Source organism: Solenopsis invicta, chromosome 7 (genome assembly GCF_016802725.1).
Source record: "Solenopsis invicta isolate M01_SB chromosome 7, UNIL_Sinv_3.0, whole genome shotgun sequence".
NCBI lineage: Eukaryota > Metazoa > Arthropoda > Insecta > Hymenoptera > Formicidae > Solenopsis > Solenopsis invicta.
In genome coordinates this window covers 8,219,585-8,239,836 of record NC_052670.1, presented here as the reverse complement: position 1 = coordinate 8,239,836, position 20,252 = coordinate 8,219,585, and the positions used below count along the sequence as shown (strand labels likewise).

Below are 20,252 nucleotides of genomic sequence, written 5' to 3'. Positions count from 1 at the left end.
AATAATATACATGTATACCTGTATATGTATACATATGTATGTATGTATATACTAAATGTTTTTAGGAAAAAGGTAGTAATTTTATATATGAATAATTGCATTTTTTATTTTGTAATTGTCGTGTATTTATTACTCATTGATTTACATAGTATTTATAATAGATTTCAATAAATAAAATGATAAACAAGTTTAATACGAAGAATAAAATCATAAATAGAGATTCACAAAAAATTTGATAAATTTTTCGAAACATTTTACAAAAGTCTTATAACTTGATATAATTAACATTGTAATTCAAATGATTTATATACTTTCTAATTATCTTCTGTGGCGTTTTGGTCATTCAGTTCATTTTCGTCAAACATTCTTGATTAAATGTAGTAAAATAAATAATTAAGCTTTTTATAAAAATAGCTTTCTTTACTTCGACCAGTGAAACTATGTATTTGAGAGTGCAATATACTAAACACAGCCTTTATCCATTTTATACAAAGGACACAATAAAATAGTTAAACAGTATGTAATACTGATACTGCCTTTCAATAAAAATAATAGGAATATGTTACTATACTATGCAATATAAATTGTACCGCATTTTATTAATGTATATATTCAAAAAGAATATTTTTATCGATAAATGATATTTTTTGTGAGACTATATAATCTGAGAAATATCCTTTATAAATTGTGTCACAAATATAAGCAAAGTAATAACTATACTAGTACAAAACCACAAACAGAAAGTTACTTAACTAATTTGTTGTGTGCTCATTTTTTACAAAATTATTTTAAACATATATATATATATATATATATATATATATATGTAGTCAAAGCCTCATATTCATACTGCTATTTTTGGTTAATACAGCCTTTATAAACTTCTTTTGCATTTTTCTTATTTTATATTTGATATACAAATGAGTAAAATTAACTAGTGAAATAGATACTTTATAAATAAAAATTACACAATTTGTTCTATTAAGGAAATCCAATAAGAAAAAGAAATTAGTGACACATGTTAATAACACATGAAGATGATTGTATAAATTTCCATTCTATGTGTATTAAAATATACATATAAAAATCTGCATTTAAAAAATTTAGAAATAAGAGATTGTACTGACTGAATGAATAAGGGACGCCGAGGTTCGATTATTACTACGAATTATTATAATTCAATCATAATTTTACCTTTCACTCAAATACTTATTTGAAATATAAATATGAATGGAACTATTTTGTCAACAAAATTTTACCCAAAAATTTGCAAAATTAATTATGCATTAAACGTATACAGTAGATTTTGATCACAAAAGTGATGTGTACCATCGACATGCTGCAAAACTCTACTTTCCAACAAGCAGCGACCATATCGCACGGCATCCTCCCGACTATTAACAATGCCAACTTCGAGCAACCAGTTGACCAAATCTGTTCCCGAAAAAACTCCTCTGTATACCTTCAGTAATCGTCTACGGCACATGGATATACGTGCTCGACATGCATCTAAATGACATCGATTAAATTGTTCTCGAATCTCTTTCACTTCTGGACTGAGAGCTTCCTCACAAGGAAGTTGCAATTCTTTTCCTATCAAAATTAGAAAATATAACATAAAATCGATCGACAATATTAAATGTGTATTCTATCAGAAAGATACTATACCAGAATGCCATTTTCTACACATCTTGCGCAACCAACATCCTAATTTTCCTAAGCCAGGATCTAATCCAAAAATAGCAAATGCTATTAATGACTGTCCAAAATTCAAAGTTACATCTAAGAATGCAAGCTCTGCATAAATGCCAGTTAACTGTTCCATTATTAATATGCCCACGGATATCGATAAGCCCTGTAATATATGTCAAAATTAGTTTTGCAATTGATAACATTCCTAATTAAAGTTATAATTTACGTACAATAAACATGGAACATGACAATAAAATAAGAAAAACGAGATGTCGTAAAATCTGAGGATCGTTATTTAAATTTGTTCTATTTTCTTCTTCACAATTATTTCCATCTTCACAACCATTTCCATCTTCACTATCTCTACATGCTCCATTTGAACAACCATTTTGAAAATCACAACCAATTCTAAAAGAATTTTATCCACATTAATTTATAGATTTTTTTTATACTGAATATTTACATATCATTATTTTGAATTAACTTACACAGGTGTTGCATTAATTAATGGCGAAACTAAGTCTTCCACATCTACTATAGTCCTTTCATTATTTTCAATTGTAGAATTTTCTGTATTATTCCTTAGATGCTCATATGACATTGCATTGTGCCTTCTCTGATATCTTTGTTGTAAGACCAAACAACCTAATGTTACTGTATACAGAAAAATAATTAGTGTATAAAGTTTGTATTATTATAAGATTTTTCAAATACATATCACAATATATACAAATTTGAAAAATAAATGTTTTACTCATATTAAAAATATAAATTAACGTTACTTGTGACATACCTATAAAGCAGAATATTAATACAAATGAAGATACAGCGGCTTGAGTTCTGCCTAATTGAAAATTCGGATTTTTAAAATCAAGATCAGAAGGATTTAGTTTAACAGTGACGCATGTTAATGCCACCATTAGAATTGGCATTCTGCAAATTAATACATGTATTATAGACACAATAGATATCAAATATATTAGGTTGTTACAGATATAAAGTGTCTCGAATAAAAGTTTAAATTCAAAAGCGATCATTTCATTTGCAACAACCTAATAGAAAAATTTAAATAATTGTAAAACAAACTGTTCATACCCCCATCCAAGAGGATAAAACCATTTATGTAGATTTTCAACAAAAGACAATGAACGTGAACTCAAAAATAATAATGTTGCTGCAATAGCAGCTGTCCACATTCTGCTGGCATATACACCAGTAGTGATTAGAAAAAATTGGACATACCTATAATTAATAAAAATAATGAATTTTATTTAATAAAAATTATCAAATAGTTAATTAAAATTTTATAATTACCATAATATTGTCTGATTATTATTTGAATCAAGATTGGACCAAATTATTACACCTATTGCTACTGCAAGCTGAAAATAGCAGAAAATACTTTTTATAAAATTGAATATGCAACACATACTTATAACAACTCATCATTTGTATGTACCTGTGCAATTACAAGGCACACAGTACATCGGTGAGTGACTTGGTTGTATCTTTTCCGTCCAAATCCAAGGAAGCATATTAATAACCATACGCAAGCCGCTATTGACGTAACGCTTATATCGAAGGAAAAGATATTAAGTTGCCGTGCATAACTAGCCGGTGTAGTTCCAGCGGAAACTGCATTGATTACTTTAGCCGATACAAACATAAGTGGAGCAGAGAGGAACGTACAAGCTACCATAGCTGACGCGATTAGGTCGATCTCGACATTATATCTTAAAGTGAAGATAAACAGAGCCGGTGCCGTTGGAATGGTACCATATAGGAAGCCATATGTGCTTAAATCTCTCGTTTCCGTGACATTATCTCCAGCGTTCAAGAGAATAATAGATTCTCTTATGACTAGAGGTAAGACTAGCAGCTTCACGGAGATCAGTATACCTGGTATAACTAGCGCTGTACCTTTCAATTTGTGTATCTTTCCTACCATCATTAAACCGAGAAGGAACAACGCGCTAGCGGAGAAAGCGTTACCGAACACCTCGATTATTGCGGCAAGCAAATGCGGTACACTATGATTAAAGATAAGATTTCCTACAATGCCCAGGACTGTCATAAAAAGCACAGGATTCAGCACGACGCCCTTAACAACAGAATAAACCATGTCTCTGAGGTTTGTGTGCTCTTCTACACGTCGCTTGCCTATCTCCAGTAATATAAAACCAATTGGATTTAAAATCGCCAATGATATGGGAGCCATGAGGTATAAATAAGCGGCATACTCCGGGTGTGTTTTTCCATAAAGAGCATAAACTGAAATAGAAATATTCAATGTAAAGTATATAATACAAAACACTGCAGAAACAATTCTATTCTTACTCATTGGATATCCAATAGCAAAGTCATTGCTCTGAGTGGTAAATATTGCAAAAAGCGCCGCGCGTCCAGGATTCGATGGCTTTTTAATTATTAATGAAACCACAAGTACAATGACAAAGACGCAGCTTTTGGCAAGCAATACAGCAAGAAGAAATTTCCAATTAACCAACGTGAAGTCAAGCTTCGCCAGGGACATAAAGATTAAAGATGGTAAGGCAAAAGTACCAACAAAAGTATTCAGGCCATTTGCCTCCAACTTTGTAATCACACCGAATCTTCCTGCTGTATATCTGTAAAACATTAACATCCATTATAAAAATCTTTATTCATTTCAATTCATTATATAAAAATGTCTAAGAATAATACAGTCTCAGAAAGATTTAAGTGCATATTCAAACTCTTAATAAAGTTTATCAAACAATTAAACAATCAGTAAATGCATCCTTACCCACATAGTATAATACCGAAGCACTGTATCAGAGCAAGATATAAATTATCAATTGGTTCATCCCCCATTTCTGCATGTTGATTTGTGCTTAATGACAAAGATGTCGATACAATACTTTCTTCGTTAATCTAAATCAAGAAAAAAGTGTATAATTGTGTTTTACATATTAACTTGAAGCAATAGTGACTTATATTATGCATCTATAAATTATATATACCATTTTTTCTGCTATGTGAAAAGTATTATCATCTTTTTAATATATTGTTAACATAATTACAAAACTGTTCCTCTTGTATAACAAATTTGTATGACATTGTCCTCATATCTCCATTAATGCCAGGAAAGAATGTGTATGTTAAAAAATCATAAGCCAACCTGCAAGCACAAGTGTTTCTTTTTTTCAATCTTTCCTCGTGCAATTCTAAAATCCTTTCACATTCGTCCAATCTACAGTCTCATAAATTTATCGGCATTCAAGATATAAAGCAAAAATGAAAAAATAAAGTGATATATATACTTTTTGATATGCACATAAAAACACACGCGCGCGCGGAGTTTATAATTAATGTCAGACCGGAAAATGCTGCGTCGACAGAGAAGAAGCGATAAATTATCAGAATTCTCTTCTCTCCCCACAGTCAAGTCGGGTCAAGTCCTCGTCAATTCAAGCATATGTTCAAAATGATGAATGGACACTTGTCGCACAATTATTACCTAAAATATCACTGCAGAAAAAGAAATATCAGTTAATCGAAGTGCATGTTTCCGTTCTAGATGTATAACGTGAAGGAAAATCTTGTGTATCGTTGTTTTGATCTTGACGATGAGAGATGAACAGATTTCTATCAATTTCTATGGCCCGCTACGCAGAAGCAAACGGAGCAAAGTCCGACGTAACGTAGGCCATTCACGACAGGCGCGAAGTCACGCACAACGCGAGAACAGGTGATTCGCGCAGTCGCAACTATTGACGACTGCAACAATGTGCGAAATGCACGACGATTGGTCTCGCGCGTCACGTGACCGGCGCCAAATAATCGCGCGCCCAGATGAGACGAGATCGGCGATCAAACTACAAAATATCATTAATTAATAGGAAGAAAAGAGGGTAATACGGCACCCACTTTCATTTTATTGAATAACTTTGTTAATAATCAATATTTTATATTGAAATTTGAACAATTATATTCGTCAAAGAGTTGTTTAACAAATTCTAGACTTAAAGTAATGAAATTTATTACTTGATATTTATTACTTAAGATGTGATTTAAAAAAATTTATAATCATTATTTATATAAAATTATGTGATTAATTAAATATAATAAAGTTGTTATATTTAAATAAAGCTAGATTATACTTATTGTCAGATATGAAAGTGGTTGTAAATATAAAACTTTGGACGGCGAAGAAACATGTGTTCGTCAAATAAACCTTTATTACAAATTTTTAAAAACGTTAATATAACATTAATACAACTAAATGAAGTTAAATGTGCGATAAAAACGAAAGCTGCGCTTTGTTCCTCAAACATCGTAGGAACTATTGCTCAAAATAGTCGACATATAGGAGGCGTCAAGATTAAAGAAGCCTGTTAAATTTTATTATGCGCAGTTAAATTATCTCAGTCATTGATAAGATTTCTGTAGATTGCGCAAAACGATCAATGAAATTGCGTCTTATAAATATAAAATTCCCAGAGTCTCCGACAAAAACAATTAAATAAAAAATCGATTGTTTCTCTGGTACAAATCCTAGCTTTATCTTCAAACACGTGAAGATAAGAATGCATGTTCTGGATTATCATCAATTTCATTTCTTTCATATTTTGATATTGTTATCAGATAGTTAAAAATAAAAATTGGAGCGGTTCATCATCCATTTGACTCTTATCGAGCCGCAAGTGTTGTATCTGTGTTTTTCACACATGTTTTTGAAAATACGAAGGCATATATATATTCCAAAATAACACAAAGCTTAAAATCGAGTTAAGGCATCTTAAAGACACCTCGTAAAAATAATTTACGAGTAAGATCCTGTGTCCAATATATGGAAGAACATTAAATATTAAGAATTATAATTTTTTAAACAGTTTCCTCAATAAACATTGAATATAACGCACAATGGATACAAAAAAAAGTATAAATGCGTTGTACAAGATACAACATAATTTATTATAGTTATTATCTATTATTATAGTGCTCATTAAGAAAACTGTTTTTGAAATCCTAATTTCTATTCTTAATTTTTAATTTTCTTCCATGGTGCGTAGGACGTTAAAGACAACCTTATGACTCGATTTTCTATATTGTCTGGATTGTCTTCTTATATTTTCTTAAGTAAGCAATCGAGATAACGAGAATGGCGTAGATATCTAATTGCAACATAAAAACGATGAACTTGCGTCGTTTGAAATTGTAAAACCTAATACATTTCAGATTAGATTAAACGCGGTTACAGCAACGTACGACATGTATTTTTATTGCGCAACACGTCTGCGTGTACACACGCTTAAGTTAGATTAGTTATGTGAAAAGTTGGCCGCGAAAACACTATTAATCAGTTTGCGTCTCAACTTTATCGTACGCCCCTGCCGCTGAAAATTTTTTGCGAACGTTCTTTGCGTATGTAACTAACGCAAACGGTATCTTGTGATTTTGAAAAACCATTATCATTCATACACAGCTGAGTCGACGAATACGCGACGATGTATTGTACCACATTCGCGTAAATTTTCCACTCGCGGTGCAGCGAGAAATTGCGCCGCAATTTTACAGTTTCGCAGCGTGTTGCGCGTAATCTCTATTTTTTTAATGAAACTTTTTCCTTGAGCCATATAATTTTCTCACCGAGCACCTCGTACATATGTGCATTCCTTCGATCACGCCGACGCGTGCTTATTCGCACTTACGTAAGCAGATTGATGTAGGCAGAAATAATTGCGATCGCGTTCAAATGCCTTGGTGTACGCCAAGGTATCCTGCTGAGATCGCGTATTGTCAAGAAGTATACATCCTACTGTTTTGACCAAATATACAAATTTCTTTTTCCCGAATGATTTGAGAGAAAAATAACCGATAAAAGCTAGAATCTCTGAGTTAAAAAAAAATAAAATAGAAGATGGGCCAAGACAGTCATAGCAAGATCTTGGTACTTAAATAATATTTCATATATTTTAATATTTATAAATAATATTTCATATATTAGTTCATCTGGAATTGCACGCCGTTACCTTCGGTTTCAAACACAGCTTTTGAAAATAAAAACATAATTAAAAATCAATTTAATAATAAAGATGCTAACATCTTTAAAATTCCCTCACCCCAAAGAAATGAAAAATTAAAAAAAAATTTCTGCTCCGACTTAAAGATTTTGCCCTAAGACACGTTTTTTTTTACTTTTTATGTTATAATTAATATTATTGTTCTCTCTAGAATTTAATTTTTGCATTTATCTGAAAGATTTCTGTGTAAAGATAGCTGTAAATAATCAGAATGTAGTACGACGTCTAACACATAAGTAACGATGGTCATATATATTTAGATCACTATCGGTAAAAACACAGAAAATAAATTCAAAAGTCATTTTGATTAAACATCTCTTTTGTTCACTAGGAATCCATGAATCAACAGAAAAAAATACACAGAAAACGTATAAAAAAAATTTGTCAATTATTAACAAAAAGACGTTTTCATGTCAAAATATAATATCGAAATAATATATCAAATGTATTTAATAATAAAAATCACGTCAAACTAATTCTATATTTCAGTTAAAAAACAATTTTTTCTGTAAAAAAAAGTCGCTTTTTTACTCTACTTCTTATTCCAAAGTCAAAAATTCCCATTTTTTTTTTCTACAATCTCGTTGGATAAATACATTCAGCAGTATTTTATCTCAACCAGTATCGTGAGGAAAAAAAGTTGCATTAACAAATAAAATTATGATTATCCATAGCTAATAACTATAATTTGTCTACAAATAATAAAATCGAGAATTAAGACTGAATCGCGTGAGAAACGCAATTTATTCTTACTTCTTTATTTATAATAGAAGAAAACCAGTTCCGTTATACGACGTTTTCAAAATCAGAATACTCGTTTCTGCATCAGTTTTGTTGCCAGTTGCGTTTAGGAGGCCCTCGGAGTCTTAAAACACGTAACACCTTGTATAATATTCACATTGTATAACTATATATTACGCCGACATATGATCTGGGATTATTTTCAGCCGAAATTAAACTGGGCGAGGTCATAGGATAGAGAGACGCAAGAGTTTCGCTCTGCATATTTACGAAAATCATCTACGACAATCAATTAACGCACTTGCGTGTATACGGGTATAATGTATCTGAAGCGGATGATAAACATATCGTGCGGTTTACGTCACTCTGACTTGCGTGAGTCATAATCTCGATGGAAACACAGTACAAAGAACCGTTTTATCAATCGTTCGCGGCGGATGCTTCGATTAATTGCTAGATAATGAACACCGGTCGTTTCCAATCAATTTTATACCGTTATGTAATTAAACTATAATTTGTGGCTTGTACCTGCACAATGCTTTATCGCGTGATTTTATACGTTTATTAAGGCACAAAAATCAATAACATCTAATATATATCTGGTATTCGTACATGTATATGCATTTGCGAATAATATTTTAATTTAGATTAGATGCTGATTATATTCAACAACAACTTGATAATAAAAAATCTATAACTTTATATATGTATTACAACGCCATATATATAAAATGTATAAAATATAACTCTACACGTATATTAATTCTAAACACTCTAACATATATTATAATATATATTATGCACATATATGTAGAATATATAATACACTTTATATTTTACTAAATATATTTATTATATTTATATTATTAAATTACATATTATATTCATTATATTTATTTAATATACGTATGTTTATTTTGCATATGTATAAAACTGCAAAAGTCAATAAACGCAATATAATAATAACAACGTGTTTGCAGTTAGCAAAAGCAAACTTTAAACTCATCGATGACGTGGCGTGGGGATCAGTCTCCGAAAGTCGGAGACGCTCTTGCGCAACATTGCAAAACTGATATGCTTCCGTTTCGGCACGAAAATGACAGACAAAAAAGCGCTGTGATAGGTACGTAAACGGGAAATGTATATTTTTGTTTATTGCGCAGCAAGTTCGCGAGGGAAAATGCGGGAGATTGGTTCGTATCCAATTCTCATGTTGCGAATAGCGTTGCAAATACTGCGCCGTAGGTTCTAATCGGGTCATATAATAATCACGTGGACGATAATCGTATTTAATGCAGACACGGCCTGCGTTTCTTTGTCTGAAGAGACCGACGTTGTCGGAGCCTCATCGATCTCTAACGAGATTGTTCCCTAACAACACGTGATATCGTACGAACATCATGATATCGTATAAATATATGTACGATATTATAATATTGATACGATTATGGCCGGTATTCATAGTCGAGTCTTATTTCAAGATTGTTTTAAGCAACGTCTTAAGATGCTAATACGGCTCTCTGATTGGTTGATGACATCTTAAGGTGATACTTAAGACGATCTTAAATATAAGAATCGACTATGAATACCGGCCTATGAATATTTTAGCATATTCGTACGATATCTTGCTGTTAGGATTAATATCGCGAAACGTGGTAAGAGCGAACGTATAAAAATAAGCTACTGACGTTCGGTTGAACCTGAGAATTGTAAAACCCACAATAGTCATTCTCTCTCTCTCTCTCTCTCTCTCTCATAGAGGAAACATCGTGTTGTTTCCCTATTTGCAATCGGCGTTTGCGTTGCAAAATTATGTGCCTTTTACTTTTTGGACAACTATCCCAATAAGGCAACATTTATTAAATTAAGTGTATGACGAAATCTTACGTAAAAATTATAATCTTTTATTATGTGGGAATACTTACAAAAACAGATGTAGAAATAGGGACTTTTATAAAATATTGATAACTATTTATGCAATTCATTTTGAAATACTATTTTGGCAAAACTATAACGATATGGCCGATTATTTTAGTGATGTATTTGTAAAATTATATTTGGAAAGAAATTGTTCAGTATTTGAGAAAAATATTTTACACATTTAAAAACGAGAATGACTATACTGGTCGAAAATAAATCTTAATGCTCAATAATATTGAATTAGCAAAAAAATCATGTCTTTTTTTCTATATAAATGTAAAGGCGATTTTTTCATACAAAGTAAAAACTTTATTCAATAATATATTGTCAATTTTCATTGCGCATCGAAAACCATTTAAAACATCTTAGATACATCAACAAATTCAATATTTTGGTTCCACATTTCATATACATAGAAAAAAAACAACAATTTTTTGCCTATCTAATTTTCTGGGTGAATTTACAAACATTTACAAGATTCCCCGAGCAAAAATATTTCACCTATATTATGTGTAAAACATTTAGAAATCTAATTAAAAATATAAAACATATATATGCTTACAAAAATGCATTTCTTTTTTTCTAAATTATACGTGGAAATATTGCAACATTAAATATTACACATATTCATGACCAAATTTTTGACAAAGAATCAAACAATTTTCAAAATAATTATAAACTATTTGTATTTCACATTTGGACTTGTCTAAATGACAAATGAGAGTGAAACTTGATAAGAGTATTATTTTTAGAAATTTTATTACGACAAAACTACGGCAACATGACGTATCATCTTATTGTTAGCGCAATTACTATACGAAATTTTTGTAAATTTATGATATCATTAATCTCTAATATTTGCACAATGTGCTTATTGCGGTTTATACTGAAATTCATTTCGCAGTTTACCAATAATAATAAATAATTCCATTAATAAGAAAGCTGCTGATTAATTGTATTACTAATAAAATCTCGATTTAAAGAAACAGATATATCGGCAAAATAAATGCAAAATAAAAATTATGTTCATTATCCACGTGTTCGAAATTTGGCAACAGACTGGCGATTTGCGTTCGTGCTTTGCTCGACGCCAGACGTCACGGCGCAAAGGTAAAAGTTATTCGCGCGAAAGCTTGCGCAACGCGACGAGAGTACGTAGAGAGCGATGTTTGTAACGACTCATCGTTTTGGCAATTTCCGTGAAGAGACCGCCTGTAAGAAATTTCCCCGCCGACGATAGCGCGCCGTGCTAATCGAAGCCGCGTAATCGCGTGACGTTCTGACGTTCAAGGCCGTTTGAAATAGCCGCTGAAAAATCGCGATGGAGCGGATCGAAGTCGAACGAGACGGTTGTTCGATTCGCGATTTTCCCGCGAAGATCAATTGAAATCAACAACAAAAAGTAAACATGAGTAACATATAAATAAATAAAACAATAATAAATAATAATATAAATGAAATAATATAATTTATTTCTTGAATGCATTGATTAATTATTTGCAAAAACAATCAAAGCTGGATAAGTTAATATATTTTTTAAATTAAATTAAAAGTTTTGTTTTTTAAAGTTAACGGCTTATGAAATTAATTTAGTTACGTTGAGAGTTAAATAAACAAAAAAACAGGTTAAAAGTTACTTTAACATTAAATTAATTTAAATTCTACTGGGAGACAAATAGCGTTCAAGACATTCAGTGCAGTAATATCGGCCGACTATCGCATTGATGTGGGCTAAAGTAATTCTCTCACGTTCTTCTTCTTCGATGCTATCTGCCTAACAGACACAATACGCCCTCCCTTTAAAATTGCATCTCATATTTCGTAATGTGTAGAAAATATACAGATAAGATATGTGTAAGATTATTACAAGGAAAAATATCGAAGACCAATTTTAAATAAAAAGTTAATTTTGAAAAGCATTTTTCATATAAAATTAAAAATTCTAGAAAGTTTTTAAAGTTAGATAACTCAAAACAATTATAATATAAATGCTCAAACAAATTTAATATTTTATTTGTAAATAAAGTTTATATGAAACAATTAATAAGAAAAAAATTTTATGAGGGCATTTATTTTTTCTTAAATAAATGTTTAATTTAGTAAAAAAATTAAATGACATAAAATTTATGTATTTCGAAAGTAATTAATTAAAGTTAAAAATTAAATCATCTAAAATTAACCAAGTTGAATTAAAAATTATTAATTTTTAGCCTTTTAATTAGTTACTACCCAACCCTAAAAACAATACATGTAACAAATGACAAAATATAGGGTTTAGCATCGAATCAACGGTTCATTTCACGCAGATATATTTTTATGCGGATCTCCCTCGCGAATCATACAAGTTCCACGAATTTTCATTCGATCTACACATGTAGCTAGAAACGGCGTTATCTGCTCGATGGTATTTTATGTCGCTTCACGGACGACTCTCCCCCGTATTTCATGGAAGCGGTCGTTACCGTTGATATTGTGACGTCAGCGGCAGCATCGAACGTTCACCGCGGGCGCACGTTCACGCGACGCAAACAGCTGATGAGAATTTTGGGAGGCGCGACGGTCCACCGACCAATCGCATTTGCGCGTGACCAACCTCGATCACCATAAATTCTAATCATTCAAATAGCGTCCCCATGACAAGTATTTTCCATGACGAAACAGTCGAGACATGCCTTTTAGTTGATAGTAGCGTGAATATGTATGTGCGTAACACAGATACACACCTATTACGCGTGGGTGGTTGCATGAATGGCGAACGAACGCACGAATACGCCTACGTACTTTCTCTAATAAGATTGGGAAAGGTACTTTAAAGATAATTCGTTACCGTTATTCGTTACCAAATCAAAAAAGTAATTGGTTATCGCTATTAATCACTAATTTTGAAAAGTAATTTGTTATCATTTTTCGTTAATATACAATTTTATTATAAATTTTATAGTTTCTCACAAAACAGTTTATAAAGTACCAGAAAAAATTAATTAAAAAAAAAAATAGAAAAATATATAATTTTAAAAACTCAAAAAAACAGGAGCTTTTCAATTTTTTCGTGGATTTTCTCAATTTTTTTCCCTAAAAAAGCAAAATTTATTGGAAAAATTTAGCTACAAAGTTTTTCAATAAAATTTTTAAAAAATTTACAGAGAAAATTTGCAAAAAAATGGAAAAAAAGGTTTTTTTCACAGCTTTTAAAACTATAGAAAAATAGGTAAAAAATATACGCACAAATAGCCATTTAAAGGTATTTAAAGTTATTCAAAAACATTTATAAATACGAAGACATTTAAAGACAATCAAAAATATTTAAATGCATTTAGGTGTATTTAAAGTTATTTATGACTAAAGGAATTTAATTAAAGGAATTTAAAGACATTTAAGAACAATTAAGGGATAGGTATTTAAAAAAATATGAAAACATTTAGATGGTATTTAAATGCTTTCTAAAGGCATTTAAAGACATTTAAAAATATTTAAAGTTATTTAAAAAGACATGTTAGATAATCAATATAATATACATATAGTATTTCTGAGTAAACGACCTTTAATCTTTCGCCATCCTTGATTAACTTTAAACAACGTGTTTCATATATAAATTCCTAACAAACTCGATTTTATTAGAATTTTATTATAATAAATTTTATAAAGTTTTTCACAAAAGTACTACAAAAATTTTAGTTTTTTTTAAGTGTAAAAAATGGATATAAATTATTACGTATATAATAATTACGTATAAATTATTTAAAAATCTTATTTTCTTTTATGTGCGTCGCAATTATTATTATCTATTAATTTACAAAGTCAAATAATAAATTATAAATGTTTCGCCTTTAATCTAAACGTCAAATGACGTGACTTTTATCACTCATGACGAAACTGCTGCCACGATGAATGTTAAGTGTGTCAGAAAGACAACAGTTACTTTCTTTGTTCGACAAAAACAAAGAAAGAAAACAATTTTCAAGGATAAATATATTTGTGCCGGTCAGCCAAACCTATCGAGAACAAGTTTTGTCAGCAGAAAAATTTCAAATTTAACGTAAAACAAGTTTCATATGATTATTTTTAGTACATTAATTTCCGATCTTGCACACTATTTAATTCGTGCGTTAATTACGGTTATTCGAGAATATACAAATTTTACGAAGCATCAGCTGATCGGTGTGACCGACACCTTCACATTCAACGTATCGTTGTCTCGATGTGAGACCAGCGATCGAGTACGCAATTAAACAGAAAAATAATTCTGATTTAAATTAAATATATAATGCTTTTTAAATTTATTTTTTCTCATTTATCTCTTTAAATTGAGATCTGTTTTTTATAATTGAACTAGCTCAAGTACAGAAATACTCTTTCTGTACTTGAAGTGAAATAGGTACATGTTTAAAATTTAGCAAAAGCGAGAAGAAAAGTTCTAGTACAATCCAGGGTAGCGAGGAAAACAAACCTATTATTTCAAACTTTCAAATGGAATTTAAAGCCGCTAGCTAAAGTTTGCGTCATCAATCACATTAGGCATCAATCATCAAGCCGATTAGGTGACGCACATTTGAACCAATGATGTGTAACTCCGTTAAAATCCGCTCCGTTTTCTTTTTTTCTTTTTCGCTCCTTTTAAGACACTTTTGACTTAATGTTATTCTTTTTGCTTTTGCTAACTGTTCATTTTATTTTTTTCCAGAACATGACTCATCGACAGTTGTCATTTCATTTTTTTTAAAAGGGTGTACGAATTGTAACATTAAAAAAAAAACAAGAACAATTACTCTTCAAATCATTTGCAAGTAAAGACAATCCTAATAGCACAAGATATTGTATAAATATTCTAGATATTTTAGATATCGTACAAAGATTCGTGCAATATCATGATATATCGTACGTATATTTGCACGAAATCACAATATTTATTCCAGCATGTGCTGTTAGGGAAGATATGGGCAAAATAAAAAAAAAAGGAGAAGGAAAGAAAGACGAGAAGAAAGAAACGAAAGGCCTTGAGCGCGTTATCGCGACGCGAAATAATTGCATCCTCGCGATGCCGCTGTATTAGAGAACTTCGATCAAGAATGACGGTATATTGCGATCACGTGGAGAAACGCGCACAAGCAGGACGAGAGGGGCGGTAAAGGGGAGAGGACACGACGAAAGAGCGTACACGACACACAGGAGGGACGGAGCAGGGGGCTAGCTGAACATATATAACCTTACGCTCGCGTCCCACCACTCAGTTCTACTTGGGAGTTCGGACACGTGAGTTTCCGAACAAAGCTCGCGCGAAGGGAAAGTTTTTATTTGTTTGGTGCGCTCGCTGCATGGGTAAGTGCGACGAAGCGTCGCGCGTTCGCGACGTCGGACGAAGACGGCTCGAGATCGAGTATTCAGCGTTGCGTTTTATCCGCGCTCCTCTCTTTTCTTTCTTGCCTCTCTTCGAGAAAAATTTCATGAAAGAGGAACGCAATCCTCTCTTTCCGTCTCTTTCTTTCCGTTACGGAAACGCGCTTCCCTTCCTTTCCGCCTGCGGGGATTCTCACACACACGCCCTATTGCCCCCGACCCGCGAGCGGGGGAGTCATTGTGTCTCCCCCTCGCGAGAGTCATCGATGACTCTCGCTCGTTTCCGCCGCCGCGCCGCGCGGATAACGACTAACGACGGCGAGTAAACGGAGCGGCGCGAAAACGAAGCGGAGCTAGGTCGGCCGCCGCGTGGCGACGAGTGTAAATAAGCGAGGAGACGCGACGATTGTCCCCGCGCGGCTCGAGTAACTCTCTCTTTGACGTTCGCCCTTCCCAAAGATCCCCCCTCAGAAGGGAGAGTAATTCCGCTTGAATTCCGACGTCCCCTCGCGTTTCCGTTTCGCTCTCGGCCGTCCCGGTCCCCTTTTGCGAGATCGGCCCTCGCGCGCGATTCGGTCGGTTATTCCCTGGATACGACGTAACGGGTGTTCGCTCTCCTCTCCTTCCCTCCTCTCTATCTCCTCGCCGCTCGAGTCGAGAGATCCGAGCCACCGAGCAGCGGAACGACGACGAGAGCGGGACTCGCGCGAGCGAGCAGCCAGCGGATCGCGGATCCCCTTGTCGCAGCGAAGGTCGCCACGAGCAGACACGTGGCACGCGCTACGTATCCATTTGGTCGTGTATTGATTCGCCACGCGCGTCCTCTAAGCGTACACACAGAGCGTATACATACCAGCCATGTTGGATACCGAGCCGATGACAAATCCGATCCGCCTCTCCGGACTCATCTCGCAGATATTGTCTTATGGCACCGTGCTGATTCGTGTGCTCAAATAGCAGTGGACTTACGGTAATCGCGGCAACGTCCGCGCGAGCGTTTTTTTCCCCGCGCGCGACAGCGGGAAGGAAAAAGAGCGCTGCGTCGTTGCGTCACGTTCGGAGTACTGTGGCCTAAAACGAGAGATCGTCTCTACGATGCATCTGATAGCTTTGCAATCTTGTCTCTTTTTAATAACGTACTCTATTTGCCGTCTCGACCTAACTCCGAGTCTGAAACAGACAATCGACTCGCAGTCGGTTCGAACCAGCAGATCGAATATGTTGGCTATAAGACGCGTTGTTGAATTTTCTATATTTTGTTCCCTTCTCCAATAGCTTCCCTGGTGAAAATTTTTCTTGGAATTTTTCATACAAAATTTTCCAAAATTTTTGTATTATTTTATAACTTTCTCCGATTTTTTATGCACTTTAAAATTCTTTACAAATACTAAGAAAGTATTTACTATATCTTTCTCAGAAAGTATTACTATGTCTTTTCTCAGAATGTTTCACATATGTCAATTATGAAATAAGATTTCTAAGATTTCTGTTCTATAATTTCTTATAAAATGTTATAAAATTTTAAAAAGTTAGAATTACCGTTTAGAAATTATGGCATAAGGAATCTCGTAATATTTCAGAATTTACATGTGTGAAAAATTCTACGAGAAGATGTAGACTTTTTGAATATCTGAGTATGTCTAAAAATTGTTCCAATCCATATAAGAGTTATGAGAAAACTTTTCACCAGGATTCTTGAGAGTTCTTGCCATTTCGTTTTGGGCGTAAAAAACGTGTGTAATTAAAACGAAACAGTCCCACGCCACATAAAGTTCAAAATCAAGATGTAAGATACGTTTTACTGATTTTACACTTTGTCTGGGAATACATCATGATTTGTCGAAAAACAACTCGTTCGAGAATCGCGACCTTTTAGCGGAAAATACTTCTTTTTTCAACTTGACTAGAAATTAAAATGTTTTGTACGTTTGAACGCAGAGCGAGAGAAGAGTATAAAACACGGAGAGAGCCCTGTAGAGCCAATAAGCAGCTGCAGGGACGAGCATGGCTTTGTGCCAACGGTTGGCCGCTGGGGCAGCGAATGGCCGAGTTGACTCGAGACGGCAGAAATATGGTGCCAGCCACAGGGGCAGGCACGCGGGCCCTGGATCAGGGGTGTTCCGCTACCCCTGCCGGTCTGGGCCCATTACGAGTCACCAGCCCTGACCGTCTCCACGGTCGAACAGTATGAGGAATTAGCAGGCAGCGTTGAACTTGAAACGCAACGCTTATTGCGTGAGCATCGCTATGACACTATTGGTAATTTCCTCAGGTACGTAATGCAATTCATTTTATCATTATTCCTGGCGACGTACTTTGTAATGTAAATAACATTGCGCGATTGTTCAGGTTCTACAAGGACTACACTGCAAGTGGAGAAAGTGCGCTGGATCGATTCTACCGGAAATATCAGCCACTGATAACACACAAACACCATACTTGCGTCGGTCTTGGATTTGAATTATTGCATCGATTAACAGGATTGAATAAGCGATTCCCAGGAATAGCAAGTGGCCTCTACTTAGTATCTTGTGAAGAGGTAAATTCAAAATATCGATGTCCTTGTTTCAAAACAATGTTTATATGTAGCTATGTGTATGTTTTTTAAATAGCTTTTGGGAAGACAATCCTGTCAATAAATAGTTGAAACGATCCAAGTATCCAAGTTGTTAATAATATTTATGAGATAAATAATCAATGTTCTATTGCAGACAATTGGTGACATCGCCGGCTATGTTGGCGGTCCACCAGCGGCGGATAGCGGCGAGAAGGAGCATGTACTAGTGTGCCTGAAAATCGAGATTGGCGGACGTCGCGGCGTCATGCTGCTCGATCCCGGTTACCACGTAGCGCGCGTTATCACTGTGATGGCCGATAAGTTATACCCTCACACGGGCTGGTTCACGCAATCCGACGAGCCAACCTGTAAGAAAGAGTACAACTACTGTCTGTGTGCCGACGATCCCGATTATGTTGAATGGCATGAGAGAAAAACTCGTCCTGGTGCCTTGGAGAGGACGCAAGTCGCCCTCATTTATGTGGCAAGGCCATATTTAACTGCCATTGACGTTACAGAACGTAGAAACTTGGTTTATAATCAGAGAAGTCTCCTTGCCAGAGATACTAAGGGTCACGTCACCGCCGGCATATATTTCCCCGTTGTAGTAGATAAGAACAATACGCATACCTTCACAATTTTCTATCAGACTGGTAACGGGAAGAAGCGAGTCAAGATGGCATTCAATAAGTTCTATGGTTCGCGTAAGGTATAAATCTCTTTGAGATTTATTAGTCTGGAAATTAATCAGAAATAACTTTGAGGACATCTTGAGATTTACAATAGAAATGTTTGTTTTAGATAAGTCCTGATACCGAGGAAATGGAGATGATAGCGGAATGTGCTCGACAACTCAATGTTTCGCAAGAGATCCTGGAAAATATCCTCTCCACTTTAGCCACTGTCATGAGTGACTCTTCATTTGTGACACAGCTGTTGGCCATCAACACAAGAATCAACACCTTAGCGGAGGATAATTAACAAACAGAAGTCACTCCAACCAATGGAGCGTCAACACAATACCACGTTTTGTTACTTCTTTTGCCCGCTTTCCTCTTACGTTCTTTTTCTTTCATTATCTCTCGTAGCTTGTTTTTTCTTTTATTTATTATAATTACGCTTTTTTATAATATTCGTATATTTGCAGATATACAAGATGAATCTTGCAATTTTGCAAACTCTTCGCTTTTCGATCATCTTAAAACTTTTGTACATAGAATGATGAGATAAATTGAAATCATTGTAAACTGCAGAAGTACATTAATATTTCTGCATAAAAATATGTCGTTAATATTCTTTGTATAAAAGTACTAATCATTGATCTTAAAGATGAGTTATTAAAAATGCATGATTCAGCTCTTATGAGAAAGCGTTCTTTTAATAAGATTCGTAAGATGTTTTTGACGACTCTATTATTTTGCGTATGCAATTCAATGAAAACATTAACAGATGCGATCGAATAGCATAATCTAAAGTACATACGATTTTGTTTGATTTTATATATTCGCTTTTTATCTAGAATGCGCAAGACGAAGCCTTAATCATTTCATTCTTATAACTAAAAAGTTTTTAAATATTATTTTGCTTTATACTTTAGTCTTGGATATGTAGGTTTTTGGGTTTTATGGTGATATAATAGATCGGTGTGGTAATATTTTCATTGAACAATATTGGTACTAATGCAGTTAATAGATTACTATTTACGTGTAGAAAAGACTGCACTAAAATTATTGGTACAAGGGATGTTTTTATTATGTCACGTGCGCGCACTCGCGCTACACGTTGTTTCTTTCTTAGACTAATACGTATATCTTTCAATTGTAAACACTAAATTTGATTTTGTTTGAATAAATTTTTTGACGCATAAGATATTGTATTATTAATACCTCACCTTTCAATAAATATGCTTTAAAATAATGAATACCTTTTATCGATACGCGAAT

At 33.7% G+C, this 20,252-nt stretch overlaps 2 protein-coding genes across 4 annotated transcripts; one reads left to right on the top strand and one right to left on the bottom strand.

Moving 5' to 3' along the window:
- Positions 1-100: 100 nt before the first annotated feature.
- On the bottom strand, positions 101-5,451 carry LOC105201649 (integral membrane protein GPR155). Of its 2 annotated transcripts, none has more exons than XM_039452255.1 (12): positions 5,052-5,451; positions 4,695-4,852; positions 4,478-4,605; positions 4,030-4,319; positions 3,152-3,963; positions 3,007-3,074; positions 2,788-2,934; positions 2,486-2,625; positions 2,181-2,346; positions 1,923-2,100; positions 1,669-1,855; positions 101-1,593 (listed from the first exon to the last, which is right to left on the bottom strand). In XM_039452255.1, the coding sequence occupies exons 2-12, from the start codon at positions 4,695-4,697 to the stop codon at positions 1,280-1,282; spliced, it is 2,433 nt and encodes an 810-aa protein (XP_039308189.1). In that variant the 5' UTR covers positions 4,698-4,852; positions 5,052-5,451; the 3' UTR covers positions 101-1,279. The 2 variants fall into 2 exon arrangements, with proteins under 2 accessions (XP_039308189.1, XP_011168047.1); XM_011169745.3 differs by having other exon boundaries at positions 5,192-5,451.
- Positions 5,452-15,576: 10,125 nt separating this feature from the next.
- LOC105201683 lies at positions 15,577-20,176 on the top strand. Of its 2 annotated transcripts, none has more exons than XM_011169800.2 (5): positions 15,577-15,734; positions 17,691-18,024; positions 18,102-18,291; positions 18,464-19,018; positions 19,111-20,176. In XM_011169800.2, exons 4-5 carry the CDS (start codon positions 18,575-18,577, stop codon positions 19,288-19,290), a joined length of 624 nt encoding a protein of 207 aa, XP_011168102.2. In that variant the 5' UTR covers positions 15,577-15,734; positions 17,691-18,024; positions 18,102-18,291; positions 18,464-18,574; the 3' UTR covers positions 19,291-20,176. The 2 variants fall into 2 exon arrangements, with proteins under 2 accessions (XP_011168102.2, XP_039307342.1); XM_039451408.1 differs by lacking the exon at positions 15,577-15,734 and adding an exon at positions 15,761-16,722.
- Positions 20,177-20,252: the final 76 nt, after the last annotated feature.

What these genes read in the sequence shown, in the direction of transcription:
- LOC105201649 (XM_039452255.1), bottom strand. An exon ending in TTCGGTATTATACTATGTGG is followed by an intron (nt 4,320 to 4,477) that starts GTAAGGATGCAT and finishes AATGTTTTACAG; the next exon opens with ATATACAGCAGGAAGATTCG. An exon ending in GTGTAGAAAATGGCATTCTG is followed by an intron (nt 1,594 to 1,668) that starts GTATAGTATCTT and finishes TAATTTTGATAG; the next exon opens with GAAAAGAATTGCAACTTCCT.
- LOC105201683 (XM_011169800.2), top strand. Translation starts at nt 18,575, where the DNA reads ATGCTGCTCGATCCCGGTTACCACGTAGCGCGCGTTATCACTGTGATG. An exon ending in AGTTCTATGGTTCGCGTAAG is followed by an intron (nt 19,019 to 19,110) that starts GTATAAATCTCT and finishes TGTTTGTTTTAG; the next exon opens with ATAAGTCCTGATACCGAGGA.